The sequence below is a fragment of the Tubulanus polymorphus genome, chromosome 3 (genome assembly GCF_964204645.1).
Source record: "Tubulanus polymorphus chromosome 3, tnTubPoly1.2, whole genome shotgun sequence".
Taxonomy (NCBI): domain Eukaryota; kingdom Metazoa; phylum Nemertea; class Palaeonemertea; order Tubulaniformes; family Tubulanidae; genus Tubulanus; species Tubulanus polymorphus.
The window spans coordinates 27,475,188-27,502,529 of record NC_134027.1 but is presented as its reverse complement, the minus strand read 5'-3'; the positions used below and the strand labels follow the sequence as shown (position 1 = coordinate 27,502,529).

General features: G+C 41.1%; 1 protein-coding gene across 1 annotated transcript; it reads right to left on the bottom strand.

The window, feature by feature from the left end:
* Positions 1-763: 763 nt before the first annotated feature.
* LOC141902271 (uncharacterized) lies at positions 764-26,515 on the bottom strand. Its single transcript, XM_074789919.1, has 5 exons — positions 26,415-26,515; positions 2,149-2,290; positions 1,459-1,598; positions 1,236-1,362; positions 764-803 (listed from the first exon to the last, which is right to left on the bottom strand). Exons 1-5 carry the CDS (start codon positions 26,470-26,472, stop codon positions 764-766), a joined length of 507 nt encoding a protein of 168 aa, XP_074646020.1. The 5' UTR covers positions 26,473-26,515.
* Positions 26,516-27,342: the final 827 nt, after the last annotated feature.

Here is a 27,342-nt window from a genome sequence, read left to right as displayed (position 1 = left end):
ATACAGTCGTTAGGGGGTAACCCTTACCCTGGGGGGTAGAGCAGGCCGGCGAGGGAACCTTTAATTCATCGGGGGTCTGTTTCAAAGCAAGGCTTCAATATATTTTAGACCAGTCCAAGAACAGCCAACAGTTCTATAGATAATGTTACAACTTGGATAGGTCTGAAAATTCAAGATCGACTTTGCAACTGCAGGGCCCAGTAAACGGAAAACCTTGATTTTTCTTCTGACTTATTGGTGCTTTTTTGTGAACCAAAATGCACATTAAATTCGAAGGCATTTCACAATATCAATTCAATCGTGCCTTCTACATCCACCGAGCTCGCTAATTATCAATCATCTAACTGTGTTAATTAGCTAATAATATTGACACCAAGTCGGAGTTAACGTCGCCTTAATATCACACATTATGATTATCCGTTTAACAAATTGTCACTGTATAAATCACTTGTATCCAACAACTATTTGAAATGAAGATTTTCAAACCTATACAAACGAATATCTTATTCTTCACCTCTTGTTCAAAAGCGTCATTAAAACGAATGATGAAATGGCTAAATAGAATAACAAACTAAAGCTTTGTAAAGGACTGGCATTGTTGGGTTTTTTAATGGCTGGTGCTGAAACGTACACAACCCTATCCGAACAGACCATAATATCAGTGGTAGCTAATAATGTCATCATGTGCTGTTGCATTGAGACTACTGTATTCCCGCATGGCGATAAGATCCTCTTGAAGCACGTCATCAATGTAACTACCGGCCTAGATAAATATAAAACACGTCATCAATGTAACTACCGGCCTAGAAAATATCTAAACAACACAAACACATTCATATTGCAAACATATCGACTATCATAGTGTGTTCCGTCTTTATAATTGCGCAACAAATAGTAAACTATACTCAAGTCTTTGGTTGAATTACACATAAATGCAAGCAGCTTGATTCCACAGTGTTGTGGGTTTAATTTGGACTCTAATGAACAAAATTTGCAAATTTTTTACTTGGAGCTCATTTAGATTCTAAATATTATAACCGATCTATGTTTATTGACCCACTTGCAATATCTTGGTCCGCACTATCAAGAAATATGAAAGAACTAGGTAGAACCGGTTGTTGGTTTTCCTTAAGAATCCATTTCCACAGTTCGGAGTTAGAGTTATAAAACTCTATGATTTACTGATTATTGAACTGTGGAAGTTGTTCGTGTTTGTAGCAGTTCTCGGTACTTACAGGCATTCGTCACTGTCATCATTAATATTAGCCATAGCTCTGTTCTCAATAGAATCTCGATACTCATCTAAACATTGTAAGCTCGATTTATAACTGTTCACCATACACTCCGAACGTAAATCATATTCTACAAAAAAAAAGAAATGAAAGCTATGAATAAAATATATAACTGTGTCGTTTATACAAAACGAACATCAATTTAATCGATTCGGTGTCTTCTTACCGTTCCAGTAAGTATCGTTTTGTGAACAGATACGATCGATTCCTTTGAAAGCTCTTCTAAATTCTGTTCCCTGATTCCTGTACTGTGGACACGCTAGTATCTCTCTTCTTACGCATCTAACTGCTTGATTTCTGTACTTCCTGAAAAAAATATCAATCGATATTGTTTTGTAGAAAGAAACATGCTATGGATATTTATTATTCGACGCCGCTGACTCGCTATACCGTCAGGTGCTGCCACTATGCTCATCGTTAGCGGGGTTTTCATACACTAAATTGAGCCAGCTTTGGCAGTCGGGTAGCCGTTGACTGCCATAGTCGCTTTTGGTTAGTGTTTGAAAATTCCGCTAATCCTGAGCATAGAGGCAGCACCGTACGGTCTATCGCTGTTATCTGTTATATATTTCATTCCTCCCAGAACTCTCAGCTAATTTTCGATGAATATTTCTTAATCAATTAATAAATAGATTTTAAAATCTTTTCTATCAGTTGTTTAACTATTTATATTCTATTCTTATTACAATACACGATTTATTTATTCATAAGATTCAATTTAACTACGTTATTGTTTAGTTAAAACATCTTATATCGTATTCATTTCTTTCATCACCGGTCTATCTCCAATAGTCTCGTGTTTACAGAGTATTGACTCAGACATGCGGAGACTGACATTGTACAGAGCAATACTTACGTCTCACAGAAGTCGGTAAACTGTTCGTTTGTAAGTTTACCGGGTAAAATATCGTTGAGTATTATTTGGCCGAGTGGATGTAAACATTTCTCAAGACGACCGAATGTTTTAGTGATCTCGCAGCGATCCGACGCCATTACGACTACAAATACATAGAATACAGAACAAGTGATGTACAATACATAGAATACAGGACAAGCGATGTACAATACATATAACACAGAACAAGTGATGTACAATACATATAACACAGAACAAGTGATGTACAATACATATAACACAGAACAAGTGATGTACAATACATATAATACAGAACAAGTGATGTACAATACATAAAATACAGAACACGTGATGTACAATAGAATACAGAACACGTGATGTACAATTTACTGTTCTATCAGTGAAACAGTTTTATTACTTATTGTTTAAATGATGTTATTTGAAATAACGAGTTTCTATTGCTACTGAACTTATAGTAGCTTCACTAGACAAACTCCAACCTGACAAAGATACTTTACATCAGTCGCGAAAGCTCGTATTGATTTCTAATAATATAAGTTAACCTCAGGTTAATAACGGTTCCTTTAAAACTTAAATTGTTCTATTTATAGTGAAATAAATATTCTAAAACCACCGGAAATTTGAATTTATTGAGACATTTTTAACTCAGTTGAAGGCAGAATCAAACCAATTGATTTAACTTTTGCGCAGAATGGTTTATCAAATCATGAGACTTTAGAATCAAGATCTAATTCCACAGTTGTGAGTTAAGATTTGATTCAGAGTTAAAACATTGAAATTGAACTAATTTTAACTCAGAGTTAACATTAACTCACAACTGTGGAACTGAGTCCAAGTTGTTAGATCGGCTATTTTTGACTTATGAAAATTAGTTCACCTGTCCCCGAACTGGTGGAAGCGAGTTCGGGACCCCTGGCAAGCGACGATGCAATGTTACGGGTCCCTGGGTTTGTAATACTTGATAATACTGGCTCCAGAAAATTAACCAAAAATCTTCGAAAAAAAAACGGTTGACGTCATGGAATATTTTCAATTTTCACTTTATAGAAAAGAGAATTTTAAATTGTAAAGGCGGTTTTTATGGAAGCCGCGAAGGTGCAAGGATGGTTTTTATGGAAGCCGTTGAGGTAAAAGGGAATCGTCGGTTTCAAAGAGTAACGATTTTATCGATGTCGTGATGTAAATCACGGTGTAGATCACGTCCGGTTGAGATCCCCCTCATTCGGCGCCCCTGCACCTCCCCTCCCCATCCGTATCAGAATTAGCTACTGATATCGAACACCTTTGATTTACTGATGTTTTAACGAGTCTAAACACGTGACGCGTCAGGAAATTCAAACTAATTTCATCGTCTTCAAACTTCGTGACTGCGAATAATTTAACGCGATCTCAACACGAACTGTACACACGCGGAATGTCTCGAGATCTTACGATATATCGATCTCATAGTAAATCTATATCGAGAGTCCAATGTCTGGGTGTGTGACACCTTGGAGTACTCCAACTTGTGGAGTACTGCGAGGTGACAAGGTACTTTCCTCTCAGATTTCCTCTCAATGAATGGCTCACACACGAGGTTCACAGGAAACGTATAAACTGTTGATGAAAAGATTTCGGTGTAAATTACTTTTACTCCGAATTCCCCTTCATTCATTTATATAACATCCTGTGGTTCTAATCGATTAAATGCGTTTTAAAAATGTGTTAATATAAATTTAAACTGAAATATTTCACGCGTAGAATTCAGTGTAGATAAGACTCAAGGTACTTCATTTTACTATTCAGTTCCCTTGACGACTGAAAGGCGTGGACTAATTATATCAATGGGCAACATTACCCCTCCCTCTCTCTCTCCCCTCTCTTCCTCTCTCCCTCCCTCTATCTCCCTCTCTCCTCTCCCCCTCTCTCCCTCCCTCTATCTCCCTCTCTCCCCTCTCTCTCCCTCTCTCCCCTCTCTCCTCTCTCTCACCCACTATGAACCCAGACCAGTAATTCTCAAAGCTCTTTCAAATAATTACATTTCAAACCGATACTCATAAAACATCCTGGATAATAGAATGTATTTTCAATGCCCCCCTCCCTCCTCTCACCGCCGTCTGTTTAAAGTCTATCTAATGGTTTGTAATATTTAAACACATATCGACTGAAAGTCGCTTAATTGACGTTGTCCATATCAGTTAATGCTATATTCAATAAGAAGCAGGTACTTGATGCAGCTACTTCGTGCACCTGTCACAATCAATCTATTTAACATTGAGTTTTCACGTTATTTTTACCATTAGTCGCTTACATCTAAATATGAAGTGTATTTGACTGATTTTAACCCGGACGATGTAAGATTCTGACACACGAGTTCCCGGCGGAATTCTATGGATTTTTAACCTAAAACGACCGATGATTTTATTCTCGCTGATACGAAGTCAGTCGAAAGGAAGCGATGAACGATTTCCTTTTTTAACACCGCATTTAGAATCTACGTCCTTTAGCCCGCGGGATCGAAAGGTAAAACCAATTAGCGAGAATTACAGATTTAAATTGTTGTAATCAGACTGGTCGTCAGGACCGTACCTCGAGGACATTTATTGCATGATGTAACAGCAGCAGTTTCTTAAAAATGATCGTCCGAGAATTCTCGATCCTGACATACACACATACACAGAGAGAACAGCAGGCACTGGCGCGCGAGTGTGATCACGCAGACTCAGGCGCGCGACGAGTGATCACGAGTGTGATCACGCATATTCGATGTTGATGATCGCATATGGAACTAGATTTTCACATCCATAAAGAGACACAATTTATATATGTGTGTCTGCTCCATATTCAAGTGTTACCGTCGAACTAGATCCACTTCCACAGTTACTGGATCCACTTCCACAGTTACTGTAGACTCAGTTCACAATATTGGCGCCCAGTTCCACAGTTCTGGACCCATGTCCACAGTTCAGGACCCGGTTCCACGATTCTGGACTCAGTTCCACAGTTCTGGATACAGGACTCTGAATTCTAAGTTTATATCGAAAATGAATTCTCAATTATTAGAACTGAGACGTGTTTAACTGAAGTGACCTGATTTCACAGTTACCGCTATTAGTCTTACTGTGATAAAACGCATTGTTTTTCCAAGGATCTCTTTTCAGATACAGTAACGGAACTGATGGTGATTTATTTCATTTCATCATAATCTTTCTGAAAATCATTCATCTGGAACTCTGGTCGTTTCAGCGGAAAATTAACAGCAATAACTCGCGTTATAAACGTATCAGTTTCCAGTGTGATTCCTGGGCTGTAGTAATTCCTTCCAGGGCTGTTGTGATTCCTCCGATTCCTGGGCTGTAGTGATTCCTCTGATTCCAGGGCTGTTGTGAATCCTATGATCCCAGGGCTGTAGTGATTCCTCTGATTCCAGGGCTGTAGTGATTCCTCTAATTCCTGGGCTGTAGTGATTCCTCTGATTCCAGGGCTGTAGTGATTCCAGGGTGTAGCAACAGAAAATGATGACCTTGGTGAATGTCGCGCTTTCCGGGTTCGAGTCAGGTGTTGTTCTATTTTTGCAATAGAGAGCCCTTAAGAAGCCTGCTATGTAGAGCAGCTGATTTTATCATTGAGATATCCCGTTTATACGTACGAGACGCTTTGACATTTAAATATCGTAAAATAAAGAAACATCGTTTTATCTGCGGCTTTTTAAGTTCATATCGAAGTCTTTGAAGAAAGTGAAACATGTAAAACAGATAAACGACTCGAGTTATTGCAGCAGCAGCAGCTGCTTCAATAATCACTGACTCTCATTGATATTTTGTAAGAACAAGATTGATGGAGTGGGGATAGGATATATGTGTATGTGAGGGGATATATGGAAGGGGAGGTGTGGGGTTAGAGGGAAGGGGAGGTGTGGGTTTAGAGGGAAGGGGAGGTGTGGGGTTAGAGGGAAGGGGAGGTGTGGGGTTAGAGGGAAGGGGAGGTGTGGGATATATGGAAGGGGAGGTGTGGGATTAGAGGGAAGGGGAGGTGTGGGTTTAGAGGGAAGGGGAGGTGTGGCATTAGAGGGAATCCGACAACCGCCGTTCTTCACGAATGGGACCAAAATTGCTATTCTCCGACAACCACCATTGAATGAAATGGAATAAACGAAATGTTAACTATAACATTGATTTGATACACTTCTAAAATTCTGAGAATCCTGATACAAATTAGATGGTGCTGGTGCTGCTGAAATGAATTCAGAGTGGACAGGAAACTGCCGTGAGAGAGAGGGGGAGGAGACAGGGAGGAAGAGCGGAAGAGGTAGAGAGAGGGAGGGAAAGAGTAAATGTCGTCTTATTGTAAACAAATTACTGAAACTGAAATTGATTTTAACTATTCACTTCTCGCGGGTTAAGTTCAGAATTATAGTTCGTGTTGATTATAGTTATTTTCTCACACAAGTTGACACCATTCGATAATAATGAGTTGAGTTGAGTAGCATGGTTTTACACATCTTTGTCTAGTTCTAATAATCATCGGTTTTCTACATAGTCTCCGTTTCTTCTTTTTGCTTTTTAATCTTAAAATCTGGGCCCAGTTGCACAGTCGCGACTTGAGTTCAAAAGTGGCATTAAACCTTAACACTGGACTTAAGGTGTTAGCTTGGCTATAGAACTAAGTCGGTCTAAGCCGTGACTATGCAACTGGCCCCTGGAATTTAAAACCCAGTTATTTCCTAATTGAACTGTTTTGAACCACGTTCTATCAGACATGGTAGACGCAGTATATGACTGTGACTAAGCAGCGATATACACGGAGAGCTCAGTAGATTGTCTATTACTTTGGGACTAATTCATCATTGTTTCGTGTGAAATGCTTGTCTCAAATATGTGGGTCGATTAACTTCTGGTCATCCAATTATACAATATCAGATAATGAGATGGAATGTAAAACCTCCAGAGACTTCATTCTATCAGTTATTATTGATCGCTTTCTCGTTTAAAATGTGTAATACATTGATTTATTGAGAACGTCGTTAATTTATTCATTACTTCATTTCAAATTTAGACTAGTCTGTGATTGTACTAGCAACTGCTGGGCATGATCTTATGATGTTACCCGAGCCGGCACCAGGCCCCCGGGCCGAGAGGGACAGAGTCGGATCTAGCTTTGGGAAAAGAGTGCACATGGGGGTCACAACTTACACGCATTTACGTGGCCCGTAATGACGTCATCAGTCCGTTTCGCAAAGCGGGAACTTTGATGAATTAGATGCATTCAGGTCTATTGTGGGCACTTTCCTAGTTGCAATTAGGAATGAAATAAAGGTATATTCTCACAATTTATCCATTTTTAAAACTAAATTCCTGGGGAGAAAATGTTTGAGTCGGCTCATGTTAGTGTATGAAAATACCGCTAACGTTGAGTATAGCGGCAGCACCTGACGGTTAACTGGTCCACTCGATAAACCCTTGTCAAGTAGAATCTCACTCGTACCGGAATTGAATGACTGACAAAATTTGCTCATTTAAAAGTTCAGTGTTGTGGAGGTTTCTCGACCCTCGTCACCGGGCAGCGGCAGCAGCGGCAGCAGCGACAGCGGCAGCGGCAGCAGCAGCGAGAGGAGGGTTCAATCAGACGTGATATAATCTGCTAATTGTGTTACATCACGGCTTCGATATTTATGAATGAAATATGAATAATAATTAGATTAGTTAATTACAACAGATTGAAACATCATCAGCCAACCGAAAATCAATTCATTCACAAACAAAACTTTCTACAGCCGCGGGTGAAACCTACATCGGTTACATATCCGCGAAATTGCCAATCTACTGACAATAAGTTTTTTAATCAATAAGATAAGAAAACTAACAGCGACCCCCCGCTGGGTTTATTTGTCGCGTCTTATATAGTTGATTAATAAACAACATTAACAACATATTCAGCGTCACGTGGTCTGTTAATTAACTCGCTGCGGATAACAAATGGATATATACGTGATTTGAATAGAAACTGTCGCTCTGTCTGTCCTACAGATACACATTATATACTGTCCTTCAGATCTACAGACATTGACATTGTCCCTTAAAGTCACGCTGTCCTCTACAGTCATCAGTGGCATCTATAGACATTTTATGCTTGGTCATACACTCATGTCACATTGACCGGAATAAGGCGCAGCAGGCGCGGATCTAGGGGGCAGCACATGGGTCACGTGCTACCCTCTAGATTTTCTAAGTGCCCCCGAAAATTATTACTATGTTTTTATTTGGCGGAAAGAATCCCATGTGCTTGGAAATTGCATCTGAAGGGGATAGTGCCCTACTAAAATATTGCCTGCCCTTTTGATTTTGTGCTACCCCTAACTATCGTCCTGGATCCGCGCCTGCGCAGGGATTTGCACTGACGGCCAGTATGACGCGCTCAGACCCTCCGATAAATAAGCCTGCAGTCTCGGCGGCGGCTGCAGCTGAAAGTTTCTACATTAATTTTTCTGTCAGTTTTTATTGATGTGCTGTTTATTCAATTAGTCACTGGTGTATATTACACGGATCGGCTGATCAGAATACTGATCGTGATGAAATGATGCAGAAATGTTTCAGAATCACAACCCACTGCGTGCCCTACAACACCCACAACCCACTGCGTGCCATACAACACCGAAGTTTACGAATCTTTTTTCTAATTTTTCAGTTACTTTAATCATCCATCGTAGTATAATTCGCACGAAACAGTTGAAACAATTGATCCTGTTTCAAAGACCTTGACTGAAGTCTGATTACTCCAAGCAGTGACCAGCCGCAAAATGGTCTTCAATCTTAAGACTGGTCTTTATTTGTTTGATCGGTTTATGAAACTAAGACGTGTCTTAAAAATGTGCAACTTCCGATTACACAGTCCTGAATTAAGTATGAAAGTGATTTTAAAGCTTAAGTCTGATCTTTTAAGTTAAGTTTGTCTATGCGACTAAGATGGTCTCAGACGGGTCTCAATCTGTGTGAAATCTGGCCCCTATACGTCAGTTTAGAATAAACCTAGAAGATTTTTAAGACTAAAAGTCACTATTTTACGGTGGAATTGAATCTCCCTATTGTTAATACTGGATCATTCAGAGTCTCATCGAATGGAATTGAAAATCAACGGAAAGATACTGAATTGATCACTGAAACGACGAGTATGTGACCAGGATGGCGAATCTCTATCGACAATACAATTACTGACTGCTGATCAACTGTAGTCTGCAAATAAACGTCAGGTTTTATTCACATCTTACCAGACAAATTATCCGATAAAATACCCGCACAGTGATGACTGTGTCTAATATGATTGTGATACGCCTTGTACCAGATGGTCAATAAAACCAGGAAAAACCGCCGCGTACCAGACTGCAGCGAACACAGGGTGGTCACATTGTCCTCGACCCACATTTTCGTAGTTTATATTTGACTCAGAGTTAACTCATTGAAAAGGAACTAATGTTAACTCAGAGGTAACTATAACTCTAACTCAGAACTGTGGAACTGGATCCAGGACCTCGAGTATAGCCAGGGTGGTAGATAGGTGATTCGTAGGACACCCACAGTGTCTGGGATCAGGTAGGAGACACCCGGAGTAGCCACAGTGACTGGGATCAGGTAGGAGACACCCGGAGTAGCCACAGTGACTGGGATCAGGTAGGAGACACCCGGAGTAGCCCTGGTAGAGGGAAACCCGAAACATCCGCCATCTAGTGTGGTCCATCATATGACATGTTTCCCGAGTTGGAAGAATTAGTTTATGAACTATTTTACTGACTACAAATATGACCGCTACGTTGTTGAAATCAGTGCAAGAGAATGAACTAATATAAACCGCCATTATTCATCATTGTCATCAGATCACACAGTATGATCGAGAACTGATCCGGGTAAAGCCGATTCAACTGATGTTGTCATCGGTCATATATCATTCTCGGCTGATCGACTATTTTCGGGTGAATGGAGATTTTTCTTCGCGCTGTCCGACAAAAAGCCTCCTTACTCACTCAATGTAATTAATAGCGTGGAAAGATCGGAGCCGCGAGAAGTGCAATAAAAATCTGTGAAAGTTTGTTTTTTTTTTCGTTGCTTAAGACGCGCGAGTCCGGAAACCGTATCGAGATTGCTTACCGTCTGTCATCATCAACAGATCCGTTTCATAGAAACAACACTTATAGATATGAATATAATACCGTGCGGGCCGCAGTACGGAACGGAACTGCGTGGTGTAATTCCAATATGGCTGACTTACCGGAGTCATAGAATCAGATACTCCCCAACAATGGATTGACGGATTTAGTGAAGAGTCTTAATGGAACTGCTGACCCTAACCCATACCCTTAATCCTGAGAAATATTGTAAGGGGGGGGGGGTATGAAGGGGAGGCATGTTATTCTATGATACCGGTTTTATATAGTTGGAGAGAAGAAATATCAGAGGCAGAAGCCGCCTCCATTCCCGGTTACTCATTCCAGCATCACATCACCACGGAGAAGGGCACAGAGTCCCCTGAAAATCTTTAAGATTACAATGTTGGGGACATCAAAGCGGTCGGCTGTATCTGCCTCGAGATTCGTGAGGATGAAGATCATTCCATTAGCTCTAAACAGGAACAGGGACCGCCCCGGCTCGACCCAGTTACGCGGAAAGACCTCAACCCGGGGGTTTCACAAACTACGGTTGAAGATACCAGTCTATAAACCCGACTTAGGAACAGACACGACTGGAAGTGATTGGAAAGACCCGGCTCCAATCTGTAAACCTCTTAACGTCATTATCTAAACGTGATCCGGGAAAACTTCATTTTCTAAAGGATTAACCATTAGCTTCTCAGAGGCTGTGTTCAAATTATTTCAGCCGTTAATGACCGTTGATTTTAAATCGTTGATTAGGTCTAGCGCTGAGAGCCCCCTGCTGTGCATGTCCTGAACTGAATTCTAATGACAATTTGAAAGATTCAATGTAACCTCGCAGTGAAATTAGTCGGCGATGATTGAATGTTTCTTGTGTAGAGAATTCAGTGATGTCAGGGATACTTCCACAACACGCCGGAACCCTTCCATCTCAATGTGAAATGTCGTGTTCGCCAGGAAGTCGACGTGTTATACGTCGACTGTGTGCATGCGAGCTGCGGCTGCGGCTGCGGTGGTTGCTCTGAACAGTAAAAGCCAGTTTGACCTCATACACCTGACGATAACTGTAACAGACATATTCTAGATTGCCACTAATCTAATTTGTGCGACGTTCGCTAAAAACAGTCGTTGATTTGTTATGTCAGTGTGATTACATTTTACGAGCTGAGTTATAAAACCTGGCAGCACTTCTCACTCAGTGTCTCCTCGGTATAAACCAGTATTACGCCTGCTAGCCGTCGCTAGTGCGTTATAACGAGGCTAATGACGACAGAGGAACAGCACTGCTTACCAGATTTGAAAAAAAAACATTTCACATTTTTTGAATGCTAAGAAAATAAATTCCCTCGTGGCGCTGATGCGGATGAGGCGCCTTTCTTAAAAAAAAACAATTTATCATTTATCCGAATTGCATTCCTAACGGCCCCGCCGAGCCTATTTCCGGTCCAATTGGAAGGTAAGACGTCGCGCACAGTGACGGAGACCAGGAACCGCTCTCGGCGTCAAAATTCTTCCGTTAACCTTCGCACCGGAGCTCTAGGAGAAAATTGTGTGTAATCAAATTCGATAAAGCTAACTGCCCTCTCAGTAGACATACATATATACACGACGCTTAATAACTTGTTGATGACAAGTTACGAGTAATGACCCGGAGAAATTGAATACATCAACGATTTCTGTTCAACTGCGTGGCTGCAGCCTCCACAGCAAACACACTACACACCTCCTTGCATGTAGGTTATAACTGTCCCAAAATTCAATCAATTTTTGAGACAAACGAATGATCAATGATGAAAAAGATTTACAGGATTGGCGGCCTAATGAAGTGACACTAAATAAGCAGTTTATGAGCTTATTGATTCGCGAATATAAGATATAAATGGCTTAACAGAAATACTGGTGGTTATTTAGCGCGAGATTGACAGTAGAATAGTTGATACGTAGTTAATACGGCTTCAGAGACTAGTGGTTCATCGAACACGCATTTCACGCATCAGCAAATACCAAACAGATTTCTGAATCCCGATTTATCTCTTTTGCGTGATTCTTCCGCGAACGCATCGATTCGCGTGCGCACCAAGATGAAGGTGAAAGAACCGAATTCGTATTGACTCTTGCGAAGTATCAAAAGGACGCTATTTAGATTCTAACATACCGGCACTCACTCTCTTGCGGTGATGTGGCTATACAAATATTTCTACAGTCATCTGCAAATGTTTTATCACGTGACTGGCGCAGACGAGAAATGAATGACAGTTCATTTGTCGCTTTCTCCCAATGTAAATATTTTACGACTGAAGAAGTCTAAAAGCACTTTAGTATTTCAGCATTTGATGTGATCAGTCGCGATGCGAGCAACCGTCCTCATAAATAGAGTAATAAAAGAAACGTGAGATATGGAAACCGTGACAAATATACGAGCAGTTAAACCATTGATGAGACACTCTGTGGAGTCCGTGTTGAGTTGTAACATGGATAATCCCGCTCTCTGAGAATAGTAACAGTCAATGTTTCCTTCTTGAGATAGTAGTTTATTCAACGTTTCAACTTAAACAGCTATCTTAAACAGTATTCTCGACAATAAGAAATGAAATATAAAGCCAGAAATGTCTGCTCGATTTAGTGTAGTTTATGTGACGTTTCGACTATATCATAATAGTCATCTTCAGATACTGATGTTGCCCTCGTTATAACCATTGATGAAACACTCTTGAGTCCGTGTTGTAAAGATAATGTAAAATCACACCGCACACAAAGAATAAAGAGCCCGAAATGTTTCCTCGAGCTAGTGTAGTTTATTCAACGTTTCGACTTTATCCTAATAGTCATCTTCAGGAATACTGTATTCCTTGAGCGAGTAGTTTAATCAACGTTTCGACTATATCCTAATCTTCAGGAATACTGATGTTGTCGTCATTGTAAATACTGATGAAACATCTGGGTTCGTGTGGTAACGATTTCATATAAAGCCCACATTTCGAGGATAATAGTCATCTTCAGGAATACTATAGTGTTGTACTTCAGGTCCTGATTACGAATAAGACCTACTCGACACATCGATTATAGTCAGACACTGGTGTCCGCGGTACCTCTGCGGTTTAGAGGATCAATGGCAGCTCATTGATGCACATTAGTGTTAAATGATATCCTTACATTGGTTATAGTTGTTACCACAAATTCGAAATTCAATATTCTAGAAAAGTGTGTAGAATATAGGGTTCCGTCAACCGATTGGGCTGTTTCCAAACAAAAAGGTGGTCCACACATCTTTCTGGTTCAAGCTAGGGTTTCTCATCTAACTATTAGTATTTGGTTCCTTACAAGTCACACATTTAGCAACGTTAAACATATAAATCTAAGTATGTTTTACTGCCTGGTTCATATAAACATGGGATGATTAAATTCCATCATTTCTGGGAACATCATTACGAATGACTATCTAATTCAATTGGAGAAAAAAAACTAAGAGAGTAGCAACGTTTAGTCTCAAATCCGTAAGCCATTTTCAAAACTAAGACAGTAGTGACGTTAGGATTTAATTCTATGAGCCATTTTCAAAACTGAAACATTTTTAAAATGGTTCTCAAAGTATTGAGTCGAAATTTCAAATTCTTCATATTGTGGCTGATCCTTCAACTGAATTTGTTATAACATTATATGGCACTCGATTGGCAGTAGTAGATTGGCTGAGTATAGATCGGGTATGTAGACATAGCGGATGAGAATGAAAGCAGTTATTAATGACCTGTCACTGAACATCAAACTCAAACTCACACAAATAAAGAGAATTAATGTTACAAGCGAAATCAACGATGTTTTAATCAGATTTCTGTTACTGGAGTGTGTCGTCTCTGCCTCCTCATCTCTCTCTCCGCCCTCTCTTCAAGTTTCATCGGAAACCTTAAAAATATCCCTATTTAATCTCTTCATACATTCGATCTAATTCCATCATCTATCAGCTCTCATACACTCGCTGTATCCAGTTCGACGGAGTCGCTTTTTTTGGTTGGCGCTTAAAAGTAAATCAATCATTGAAAAACGTTCGTTGTTGGTAAAACGTGTTTTTGACGGCGCGGGCTGATGAAACGCGCCGCTCACCCGATGAGCTAGTATAGTAGACCACGGGCTGGAACCAACACACCGGTCTGATGATGATGAAGATGATGATGAAGATGATGGTGATGATGAGTTTTGTGGTGTTGGAAGATACAAAAATAAGACGGTCGATCTCGTCTCGTCATTAATCATTCAGTTATAGTACTAATGTTGACCGCTCAATGTTGTAATGTCTAACTCGTGCAAGATGTGAATAATGTGGTAAACAAGCGAAACTAGCTAATCAATTATACAATCATCAGTATTATCTGAACAGTATCTCAGATGAACATGTTTTTACATCACCCCTCTATCCTCCACACTCTGCCCGCCATAACTTCACTAGCAAATCTCCTAATACTCGAATTTGAAGGGTCAGATAATGATAAATCGTAATCCTTTCATTTGTCGGATCTTACACAGAATGTGCGCTCAAACTGATCTGTGAATGGGCTACTGTAAAGTGTGATTGATGAACACTGAATCAAATGAGCGCTGATTCATCCCAACCCCCAACACCCCCAGCACCCCCGACCCCCAACCCCCAGTCAGCAGCCCTCTTATACTCACACTATATCACTCAAAAATGTGCTTAAAAGTTATCATCTTAAAGTGTACTGATAAAATGTGTAATATCAGGTGTTTGAAGTTTATTGAAGTCCTGAACACATATGAAATGTAGACCATCAGCTTTTGAAAATGTGCTGATAAAATGTCTAATGTCTGGTGTTTGCAGTTCATTTTCAATTAAGAATATCTCAGGTGAAGAACTGAACACAATGTGAAGTGTGGACTATCAGTTTCTGAATAGTGCTGATAAAATGTCTAATGTCTGGTGTTTGTAGTTCTTTTTTTTATCATCAAAAAAATGTCTCAGGTGAAGCACTGAACACATGTGAAGTGTGGATGATCAGTTTTTGAAAGTGGGCTGATAAAATGTCTAATATCTGGTGTTTGTAGTTCATTTTCAATAAAAATTGTCTCAGGTGAAACACGTGTGGCCGATCAGGAATTGTAAGTTGATTAAGTATTGAATAATAAGGTCAAATTAGATATCTACTATGCGAGAAGATGCATGTAGACTTATAGATTAAGTGTTAAGTCATTGAAATTTCCAATTTTGCAAATATTAAGGCAGATTTTAAAATGAGAGAGGAGAGAGGAGAGAGAAGAGATGAGAGAGGAGAGAGAGGGAAGAGGAGAGAGAGAGAGAGGAGAGATGGGAGTGGAGAGAGAAGAAAGAGGGGAGATGAGAGAGAGAGGGGAAACGGTTCTCGCCCCCGAACCCGCTGCAGGTGTATAGTGTAATGATGAGTGCTGTTCCTTGTAGTGAACGTGTAACCAGAATTCACCTGTTAAAAACCGCGCGTTCTTTTTATGAAATCAACGATTAAACGCAGTTGAACAGGTTCTGAAAACACTTATCAACCATGTACGATAAAGTGGAATTCCATAATTGAAATTTAGAAGTTTGACATCACGACATTTCGGTTGTTGCTGTCAATAGAGGGTAGCAACCGAAACATGGTTTTAATATCCTGATTCATGCTGAACGACTCTGATCATGAATTCATCCTATAACAGAATTAATAAATCCTGTGTGTGATTTTTGTTGAATGCATCGCTCTCTAAGATTGGCAATTATCAAACAACGTTTTCTACCAGGAAGCAATTTACACTCTTTTGATATTTTTTAAACAATCTCAAGTCCCTGGAGTTATTTCTAAATTCATTAATTAGTTCTCTTAGATATCATCAAAGACCAGAATTCGTTGATGCGGACCAGGAGAGGAATCTGTGGAGTCTGGTGCTGTTTGATTGTCGGGTAGGTTATATAATCTACATCTACAGAGTAACAGTAAACATTATTGTTTCTCTGTTGATGCATTTAGAATAAATAAACCATTTTACAGCCGCCATTTTGTTTGGTGACCTTTGTCCCGTAATGTTTTCCATTTTCTAAAAACTATTAGTGATACATTTTCTAGCACATTTTACCGGTCCTTAGATGGAGTTTGACCACTTTGGTAATACTAAAACCGTGTGAATCGGTCGATCACCGGATTCTGTAGGGAGAATTGAAGCTGTAATGAAGCACGCCACAGTTGGGTCGTATTAATATAGCGAGCATTGACGCGAGGAATTCGTTATTTCAAACGGTCTTTAACTCGATTGCAAAAATACGGTTCATCGGAATGAGTGTCGCGTTCCGAACGAACGTGGCGACTTTAAAAACACTTCATAGAATCTACACACGTATTGTGAAAACTCATGGGAATTGTGCAACAAATTACCCGACGGCAAAACGATAGAAAAAGTCATTATTTCATTTAAATCGTGACGATTGATGTCTGTAAAAACGGTAGTCTCACTGGTGCAGCTGACTAGTGCAGCAGACTGGTGCTACAGACTGGTGCTGCAGTAAACTACCGGTAGTGCAGCAGCTGGCTCGTGCAGCTGACTCGTGCAGCAGACTCGTGCGCTGCAGCAGTCTGTGGTGCAGCAGACTCGTGCGCTGCAGCAGTCTGCCGAGTTTCACGATCATCGCGCATTCATAATATAAGAAAATGAAGAAGTTTTAGATGATATAAAATCCTTCACTATGAATAAATGAATGCTTCCTCCTCTGGACACTGATTAATGACTAATCATCTAAAATATTGCTGACGATGACTTTAAGGATGTTATTCAAAACGTAAAATAAACTACACTAGCTCGAGGAAACGATTCGGGTCCTATTTCTTTATCATTTTTAGTGTGCTGGGATTTCATACAATCAACAGTATGGACTCAGAGTGTTTGAGGACAACATCAGTATTCCTGGAGATGACTATTAGAAAATAGTCGAAACGTTGAATAAACTACTTGCTAAAGGAGATATTTCAGACTCCATTCTTAGTGTGCAAGTTGATTTTATATCATCTTGACAACACGGACTCAGAGTGTTTCATCCATGGTTGGAGATAAAAATGTCAGAGTTCATTCGAGGTCTATTGCATGTTCATCCAACTCACAGACACATTATAATCAATTTCGAGTTAAACAGATCTTCGATTTACGAAGTATAAGAATGGTTAATGAAAGGATCAGTCTCTGATACAGTTCTGATACAGTCAGATACTGGTATAGTTCATGACTCGTTCGCCGAGAGAGAGAAAGGGTCACAAACTGTAGACGTAATCCTCGTCCGAGCCTCGATTCCGCCGAGGATTCTCCTTATGTCGCATGGTTAGCCAAACATAAACAGAGCGATATCCGTGAAATAGACATAACGTCTATAGAGAATTCTGTCGCATATCTGAAGTATAATATAGATTGTCGTATGACCGGGGCAATCGACCGCGTATAGACTATCATTCTAAATCATTTGAATTTAGAGCAAGCGCGGTCACTGTGCTCACGTGAAAATGGAAGAGAGAGGAGGGAGGGGCGAGAGAGAGAGAGGAGAGGGAGAGGGAGAGGGAGAGGGAGAGGAGAGGGAGAGAGAGAGAGAGAGAGAGAGAGAGAGAGAGAGAGAGAGAGAGAGAGAGAGAGAGAGAGAGAGAGAGAGAGAGAGAGAGAGAGAGAGAGAGAGAGAGAGAGAGAGAGAGGGAGAGGAGAGGAGAGGAGAGGGAGAGGAGAGGAGAGGGAGAGGGAGAGGGAGAGGGAGAGGGAGAGGGAGAGGGAGAGGGAGAGGGAGAGGGAGAGGGAGAGGGAGAGGGAGAGGGAGAGGGAGAGGGAGAGGGAGAGGGAGAGGGAGAGGGAGAGGGAGAGGGAGAGGGAGAGGGAGAGGGAGAGGGAGAGGGAGAGGAGAGAGGAGAGGGAGAGAGATAGGAGAGGGAGAGGGAGAGGGAGAGGGAGAGGGAGGGAGAGGGAGAGAGAGAGGGAGAGGGAGAGGGAGAGAGAGAGAGGAGAGGGAGAGGGAGAGGAGAGAGGAGAGGGAGATGGAGAGGGAGAAGAGAGAGAGAGAGAGGAGGGAGGAGAGAGAGAGAGTGTGAGAGGGGAGGGAGACTGAGAAGAGGAGAGATAGGGCTGTGTGTTGAGAGATGTAGAAATGATGATTAATGATACAGTGTTAGTAATCATCATCTCTAGAACTGTTTAAAGGTTATATTTCTTTCCTATTCGAGCAACTTAGCAACAACAAAAACATATATAATGATCCCCTCATATTCCCCCTGCTTCACCCCATGATTTGTCTATAATTTTTTTCGGAATCGTCAATTCACAGTTTTATCAATAACACGATTCTTTTCCATCAGGTTTTTTTTAATGTTTCACTTGTTTTGAAAACAGGGTCTATTTCCGTGTGAAAACATTTTTCTCGATTCAACGCGGCGACATAATGTGATTTACGTAATAAATAGCCGGATTGGATTTTATAAATAGATTCCACTGCGACTGATTTGTGTTGAGTAGAATTTCAATGTAACCCAACTCGATAAACTAGATTCGTGTAACGAGAGAACGACGAGGAAGTCTTACTTCTCACTCGCTCTCACTCCTCTCGCCCTCCCTCTCTCTCTCTCTCCTCACTCTCTCCCTCTCTCCCTCCCTCTCCCTCTCTCCTCACGCTCTCTCCCTTACGCTCTCCCTCACTCTCACTTCCTCTCACGCCTCTCTCCTCTCACTCTCCCTCCCTGCTCTCTCTCCCATATATCCTCTCCCCTCTCCCTTGCTCCTCTCTCCTCACTCCCTCTCTCCCCTCTCAATCTCCCTTTCCCCTCTATCCTCTCCCCCTCTCACTCCTCTCTCCTTCCCCTTTCCCCTCTCACTCCCAATCTCCTCCACCTCTCATTCTCTCCTTGTTTCCTCCTCTGATTCCTTCTCCTCTACACTCAACACCCAACAGTTTATCAATTATTTATAAAACTGCGCGTCCGGAATTTAAGAATTCTCCACAATTTTGCGGTGACAATATTTTTTGGTGCGATACGTGCAAAAGCTTTCGATCCATTTTTTGCGGATGGTATCTAAATGGCTCCCGCGGTGCAGCTAAAACTGATGAGACGACTGATTCTCGATTAGACAACCCTCACCGCGCACACCTCGCACACCACGACCCATCACCACGCGCACCTCGCACCACGACCCCCTCGCACACCACGACCTCCTCACTGCGCACACCACGACCCATCACCACGTGCACCTCGCACACCACAACCCATCACCACGCGCACCTCGCACCACGACCCCCTCGCACACCACGACCCCCTCACCGCGCACACCTCGTACACCACAACCCATCACCACGCGCACCTCGCACCACGACCCCCTCACTGCGCACACCACGACCCATCACCGCGCACACCTCGCACACCACAACCCATCACCACGCGCACCTCGCACCACGACCCCCTCGCACACCACGACCCCCTCACCGCGCACACCTCGTACACCACAACCCATCACCGCGCACACCTCGCACACCACAACCCATCACCACGCGCACCTCGCACCACGACCCCCTCGCACACCACGACCCCCTCACCGCGCACACCTCGTACACCACAACCCATCACCACGCGCACCTCGCACCACGACCCCCTCACCGCGCACACCTCGCACACCACGACCCATCACCACGTGCACCTCGCACCACGACCCCCTCGCACCTCGCACACCACGACCCCTCATCGCGCGCACCTCGCACCACGACCCCCTCGCACCTCGCACACCACGACCCCTCACCGCGCGCACCTCGCACCACGACCCCCTCGCACCTCGCACACCACGACCCCTCACCGCGCGCACCTCGCACACGGTCACTAACAATCCACGACCTTCACTCGCCAAATTAATTTCATTATCTTCGCAACACAAGGAGAAAAAAACTTCCATAGAAAGTCTCAGAGATGATACGCATAGAAATAGGTTTAGTGATGTCATTGCTTGGAACAATATTAATAGGTTGGTCATTGTATGTGTAGTGTATGTGATACAGCTGGGATTCAGGTTGTGTTGAGTTATGGGCGTCGAGTGAATACCGTTATCTACCGTTTACATCACGTTTAGAATAAATCAGCATTCCGTATCTCTTCAAGGTGTCCCTAACCTCAGATTCCGCGTTTCCGAATGAAAACCTCGTTCACTGCCTACCATCAGATCAGTATTGCCATTATGCATTTTTCGGCGACTGTTTTATTTCCTCACATAAAGTTTTATTCGCTATATATTGTCTCATAATGATGCATTTTCTGACACTAGTCTCTGAATGGTCTTCAATAATTCACTCTTTTAAATGTCTATAAAGTGGGTTTTATATCGAATCATTATTTTTATACGTAGTCAGGACCGTAAATCAGGCAGCATGGTCCTGCAGTCCGGACCGTTAATCGGGCAGCACGGTCCTTTAGTCCGGACCGTTAATCGGGCAGCACGGTCCTGCAGTCCGGACCGTTAATCGGGCAGCACGGTCCTTTAGTCCGAACCGTTAATCGGGCAGCACGGTCCTTTAGTCCGGACCGTTAATCGGGCAGCACGATCCTTTAGTCCGGACTCATCATTACATCTCTTAGGTTTTTCTTCTAACCGTGGGTTAATCAACGAGTTTAAATTGTTTATCACCTTATAGTAATTCACGAAGGTTTTCGAAGGTGAGGGGCTTGTTTCGAGCCAAAAGCAGCACGATGGAGGAGCGGAGTACTAAATTCTGTATGTAAGCGATCGAATTGATTGAAATATCGCTGGCAGATTTCTGTGACAGCTCAACCGATCTTTATATTAATAATAAAGACCTTTCGATCTCTTTACTTGACATATTTGACAATTTCCTGCAAAGAAATTATTGCTAAGTCTAATACGAATGTTGAACACGTCGATATCATTACTACATAGCGCTGAATTATACCATACACCTAACTCACCTACACCTCACTGGCCTACAACTAACTCACCTACACCTCACTGGCCTACAACTAACTGGCCTACACCTCACTGGCCTACACCTTACTAGCCTACACCTCACTGGCCTACAACTAACTGGCCTACACCTCACTGGCCTACACCTAACTGGCCTACACCTCACTGGCCTACAACTAACTGGCCTACAACTAACTGGCCTACAACTAACTGGCCTACACCTCACTGGCCTTCAACTAACTGGCCTACAACTAACTGGCCTATAACTAACTGGCCTACAACTAACTGGCCTACAACTAACTGGCCTACACCTAACTATTTTTCATTATATCAGTGTGTGCCCATTTCATTATAGAAACGTCAAACTAACAAGGTCAACCCCCAATACCCGCCCGCCCGCAGTTTCGCAGTTTTGGGTTGAAGTAAACTCTGAATTCCAGATTAGAACTGCGGAACTGGGTCCTGCACAAACCGACTGCGTCAGATTCTATCTTTATAAACGAAGGACGAAGAGAGGTATAAGAAAGGCTAATAGGTAACTGGTTCATCTAAAACCTGATTACTGATGACACTAGTTAATCATGTCCCACTAGTTCCAATCAGATCTTATAACACAACAGGAAGGATGTGTGGCTAAAAAGTAGACTAATGATACATAACACAGTGATCCTATAAATAGTTCTCATCGAGTTACATTCTGAAAGTTACCTCCTACTTATCATAATCCTTGATCTGTTCAGTTTAGATCAGAAACGAATCGAGATCAAGCGTCACAATTTAACATAGTTCAAAATGAATATTGATTTCAGCTCAGGCCAGTTCCATCGTCATGGCTTAGACTTAAGACCAGTCTAAGACCAACTTAGTTCTATAGCCAATCTAACAACCTCAGACCAGTTTAAAGATTGAAGACCACTTTTGGACTTAAGTCACGACTGTGCAACTAGGAGTTTGACTTCAAAACTGGATTACAACCCTAGTGGACTATATATTCAGAAACTAGACAAATTGTGACAGAAATTACCATCACCACCAGACGGCAGCCACCAAACAGCCATGAGTCGACCACAGAGAATCACCGAGAAATTCAGTAATACAGTAATAGGTACTGTAGACAAATCTAATCTCAGTGTTGTGACTCGCTCTGAATTTATCTGACTAATTGTCGCTATACTTGTCTCTCTATCTTTTTCCTTCCTGGATTCTTTAAATACGAAATTCCACAAATGATTTCAAACTGCTTGAACTAGATAAAAAAAGACATCCAGAAATTAATATTGGTTCATGAAAATAATTCCTAAACTTAAACCTGATTGAATATTGATGTGTGGATTCGAACTCGGGACCTCCTGTTTCTACCCTTCGGTCCCAATTAGATTCGTTGCATAAAACGGAAATGTTTGTAGATTAAATCGTCGAAAATGTTACAAATCCTCAGGGACCAGTCCAACAGTGTCGTGGGTTAATTTAACTTAAGCGGTGAAGATAAGTGCATTTGAAACTCTGTCAGGAGCTCAGATTGTTCCGAGTCCGCCATGAGTCACTTCTCTGAGTCTCCTGTATTTCATCATATTTATGAACTATATCGAAAATAAATTTCACATGAAATCTTGCAAGATCGCTTTGTCATATTATAATGTAATTTTTGAGACGCAAAATTAATTCACAACTATCTCCACAGTAGAGTTCAAGATAAACCGACAATTGCGGTTCCTGGGGGAATCTTTGTAACATTTTTGACGACAATTTGATCAAAAAAATGTAGTCAAATGAAATCATTTCGTTAACGAAAGCAATAATAATCATCACTTCCAAAAATATCAACTGAGATTTATCTATCGAAAGCGACCTAGAATCTGCGTGATAGATAAATTGATATTTATAGCAGTTTGTTTGTGATCGAATTAGTGAATTGAACTGACACAGGGATCTATAGATCAGATTAATGATCGTTTCACGTATCATTTCACAAACGCTACTTCAATTTCAACTCGTTCAAATTAAAACGTCAACTCGCATATAATTTACTGTCAACTCTTCATCGGAATCAGCATAATTCGATTGGATGAATTGACGGGATCTATCTCGCTAAACGTTCCTCGTCGAATCGCTGTTTGTCTCATTTTGATATTTTTTATGTCGTTGCCAAATTACATTTAATTGATGGAAATGCGCGTCGCGCGTTTCGCTTTAGATTGCTGTATTCTTATCATACAACAAATGAAATTTACAGCTTCAAGGAAATAAACGATGAAAATTGAAGAGAAAATGATTAGCATTTTTACTAAGTAAATAAATCCATTTCTATCTGATTTCAATAAACTGCATTTCATTATCTTATTTACCATTTCTCAATTTAGAAAAAGTCAAAAACATTTTTTTTAAATTATTCTTAAAGTCGAATTGCAACGCGACTGGATCGGTCGCTGCAACATGGATGCAACTAGGAGGAGGGGGGCGTTGGGGTCCCGGAGGGGAGGGGGTACGAGTCGCTAGCAGTCAAGAGGCTACAGTCAGGTGAAATTACTCTCAATACCCGTATAATAGTCTCGTCAACATCGAGAATTCTCCTCTTGTCAAATCGAGGAGCGAATAAATTCAATTTGTTTTACTGAAAATTTATGGGCAAGTGTTTTGAAACTACACGAATTCCTAGCGTGTTAATTATAGCGAGTCTAATTAAACTGTTTTTCACGACGATCTGAGTTTCATCAGAAGGGGTTTAAAACCAATTGAACCAAGTAGCAGCTTCTAATAACGACATACTGTCACAGCGCGCGTGTGTTGGTGTAAATATACCAGCTCATATTCACCTTTAACTACTTACTACACCGGCTATATACTGAATATTCATTTCACAACGAATCATAATTACATTCATATATCTTTTATCCGCGTTGAATAATTATTCACAATCTGGATCTAGCTTCATCGTTAACTGTAAAATTGATATTCGTTGAGGGTGACGGAGGGAAATTAATGAATTCAATTTCAATTTCTGACAGGTTTAAGACGACACTGGTCTATAAACCATAGCCTGGTCCTGGTCTATTTAAGCATATCGACATTCGAGGCAAAAACATAAATCAAAAAATGTGTGAAATAGAATTCAGAATGTAGCTAGAAAGCAATGATGATATTTCAAAGTTTATTTCTCTGGTAGTTTCCAGAGATCACAGAAACAGTAATAAATGTTACAAAACATGTGATTAAACTAAGGACAGGTCAGCTAAAGATACAGTAAGAAATGAGAGAAAAATGTGGGATTTCATCGAGTCGGTTACAGTTGCCGGTCGATCAGTAGTAAACGGTATACAGATATCGGTGAACAGGAATCATGTCCTAGAATCCGCATCTATGATTGATCTCTTATCAGAACAGAACGTTCATCTCAGTGAGAAAAAAAAAACATCGATTTTCATAATTCACGAAAAGGTCATCAACATAAGATTCGATGTTAATGATGTTTCTGATGTTTCTGCGCGCGCCGTTTATTGAATTAGATACGATTGATGGTCGACCACTTCAGAATTGTTGTATAATCCATTTCTCTCCCGCCGCACTCACCGCAAAACACATACAAAAACAGACACAGCTTGTCCGAACCGAAGACAACGTTCTTATTCAAAATATACATTAGAATCCCAAACATAAAGCATGAAAAAATAGTCCGGAATGTTGCCTCGGTTGAGCTAGTATTTCGAGTATACATATCCTAATAGTCATCTTCAGGAATACTCAGATAACCATTGATGAACACTTTGAGCGCGCGTTGTAAAGATAATATAAAATCCTGAATGAAAAAGCCTGAAATGTTTCTTTTAGCTATTAGTGTAGTAAATTCAACGTTTCGACTTTATTCTTATAGATAACCTCAGGAATAATGAGGAAATAACAAAACCATAAAATATGTACCCTGAATAAATCGTCACAACAGAACACGCGACAAACTGAATGTTTCATATCAATGGTTGTTATTCAATTCTTATTCGATTGTTTTCCAAGCAGAAGCAGTTTTTCAATGTCCTTCATCTAAAACTCGAAGAGAGTTGAGAGTACACAGTATACTGCGATTCTATTAGAAATTACGAGCTTTCTGAATAGATTAGCTTCATCGGGTAAATGAGTGAAGTCAACTCTTCATTGTCTTCGTGTGAAGGTGAAAACAAGAAATATAGATAAACAGGGCGATTAAACCCGGATAATAAGTCTGGATTAGTGAGATATTATACAGTGATACTGCTGTGAACACGGTAGTGGTGGTGGTGGTATCTTATATTCCTGTATTTGACACAATTTATGAGACTTTATGACGTCACATAAATATTAATGTAACACTTGTCAACTAAACGTGACCACAAATATACGAATAATAACAACATGCATTATCTATCTCGTTCACCACATACATCATAATGGACGTCAGTCTCAGCTGTCTTTACTTCGCCGTTTGCGCTTATCGGACGTGAGGTGAGGCCAGTATGACGCGCTGTGATGTCTGAGGCCAGTATGGTGCGCTGAGGCCAGTATGACGCGCTGTTATGTCTACGGCCAGAATGACGCGCTGTGATGTCTGGAGCCAGAATAACGCGCTGTAATGTCTGAGGCCGGTATGTCGCGCTGTCTGAGGCCAGTATGACGCGCTATGATGTCTGCGGCCAGAATGACGCGCTATGATGCTGAGGCCAGTATGACGCGCTATGATGTCTGAGGCCAGTATGACGCGCTGTCTGAGGCCAGTATGACGCGCTGTCTGAAGCCAGTATGACGCGCTGTTATGTCTGATGCCAGTAATATATATCAAGTCATATCATATCATATATGGGACACGATAATTTCAGAGTTATTTGATGATGATGCAATGTAATGAGTGAATAAAAGTCGCGTCTCCCTGCCGTGTTGGGAGATTATTGATATGATGTAAAAACACATGTATCTAATACGTGTATACATTGAATTATTGTGAATTATTCAATTGTCAAAAGTTGCGCAGATCATTTTAAGATTTATACCGTATATCATTTTCTTCAGAACAAACTACAAACACGTTACACAATTCTGTTTGCACCATTGACTTTTTTCCGAACTTAAAAAAGTAACGTAAAGTTCGATTAAGTCTGTTTTTATCTAAAAAATAGATAACGCTATAAACTAATCAATCATCAATTCAAATCGTAAATTGTTTACTTACTGATGGCGGATAGATAAATTCCAAATTGGATGAATACTGAAGTTGGTATTGACTGCATGGTTGTGAGCTGTTTGTTGGATGATCAGTTAATGCGAGAGTCAAGAGGAGAGAGAGAGAGAGAGAGTAGCGACCACGAGTCGCGTGCTCGCTTACCGCAGCTGCGTGCAACTTCTGCGGCGATATGTGAAACAGAAATTGAACCCAGAAAACTTCGCTTTTATCGCCAGGTCCACAGTTAACTCAGAGTTAGAATCTCGTTCGTTTTCGCTGTTTTATCACTGAGTCAAATTTAACTCAGAAATGTGGTGGAACTGGTGGATCTTGCAACACTATTTTATCTCTTACTGAGTTGATCAAATATGGAGTTGGAAAAATATTCGCCACAAATTGAGTCGTAGTTTTTGGAGAAAGAGTTGCAAAAATAGAAAATTGACAATACGATCCTCAACCCTCATTGCATAGTTATTTTATCAAAAGTTCTGTAATTTCCGTCCATCATCGATCCTTTAAACCCAACTCATTCTCGTTCTCAACTCTACAGATGCAGGCCACAGCGCGTCACATTGACCGTCAAATGCAAACTATTAACTGACGTTAAAAATCACAATTGATGGCTACAGACAAACGTGAAAAATAATTTGGGATGAACCCCAGTTGGATCTGGATGAACCCCAGTTGGATCTGGGTGAACCCCAGTTGGATCTGGATGAACCCCAGTTGGATCTGGGTGAACCCCAGATGGATCTGGATGAACCCCAGTTGGATCTGGATGAACTCCAATTGGATGCGGATATTGAGGAACTAAAGCCTCGTGAAGTAAATGCATAACATTTGAAAAGATACTGAAACACGTTCACAGAAATCAATTCGTAATAAATCTTGTGGTCGTTTATGAATAAGATCAAATTAATGTAACCTAATTCCCAGC

Bases quoted from the DNA above. Each gene is read 5' to 3' on its own strand.
- LOC141902271 (XM_074789919.1), bottom strand. From the start codon at position 26,472: ATGCAGTCAATACCAACTTCAGTATTCATCCAATTTGGAATTTATCTA. The intron at 2,291-26,414 runs GTAAGTAAACAA...ATGTATTTGTAG, and splicing joins AATTTATCTATCCGCCATCA to TCGTAATGGCGTCGGATCGC. The intron at 1,599-2,148 runs GTAAGTATTGCT...TATTTTTTTCAG, and splicing joins TTTACCGACTTCTGTGAGAC to GAAGTACAGAAATCAAGCAG.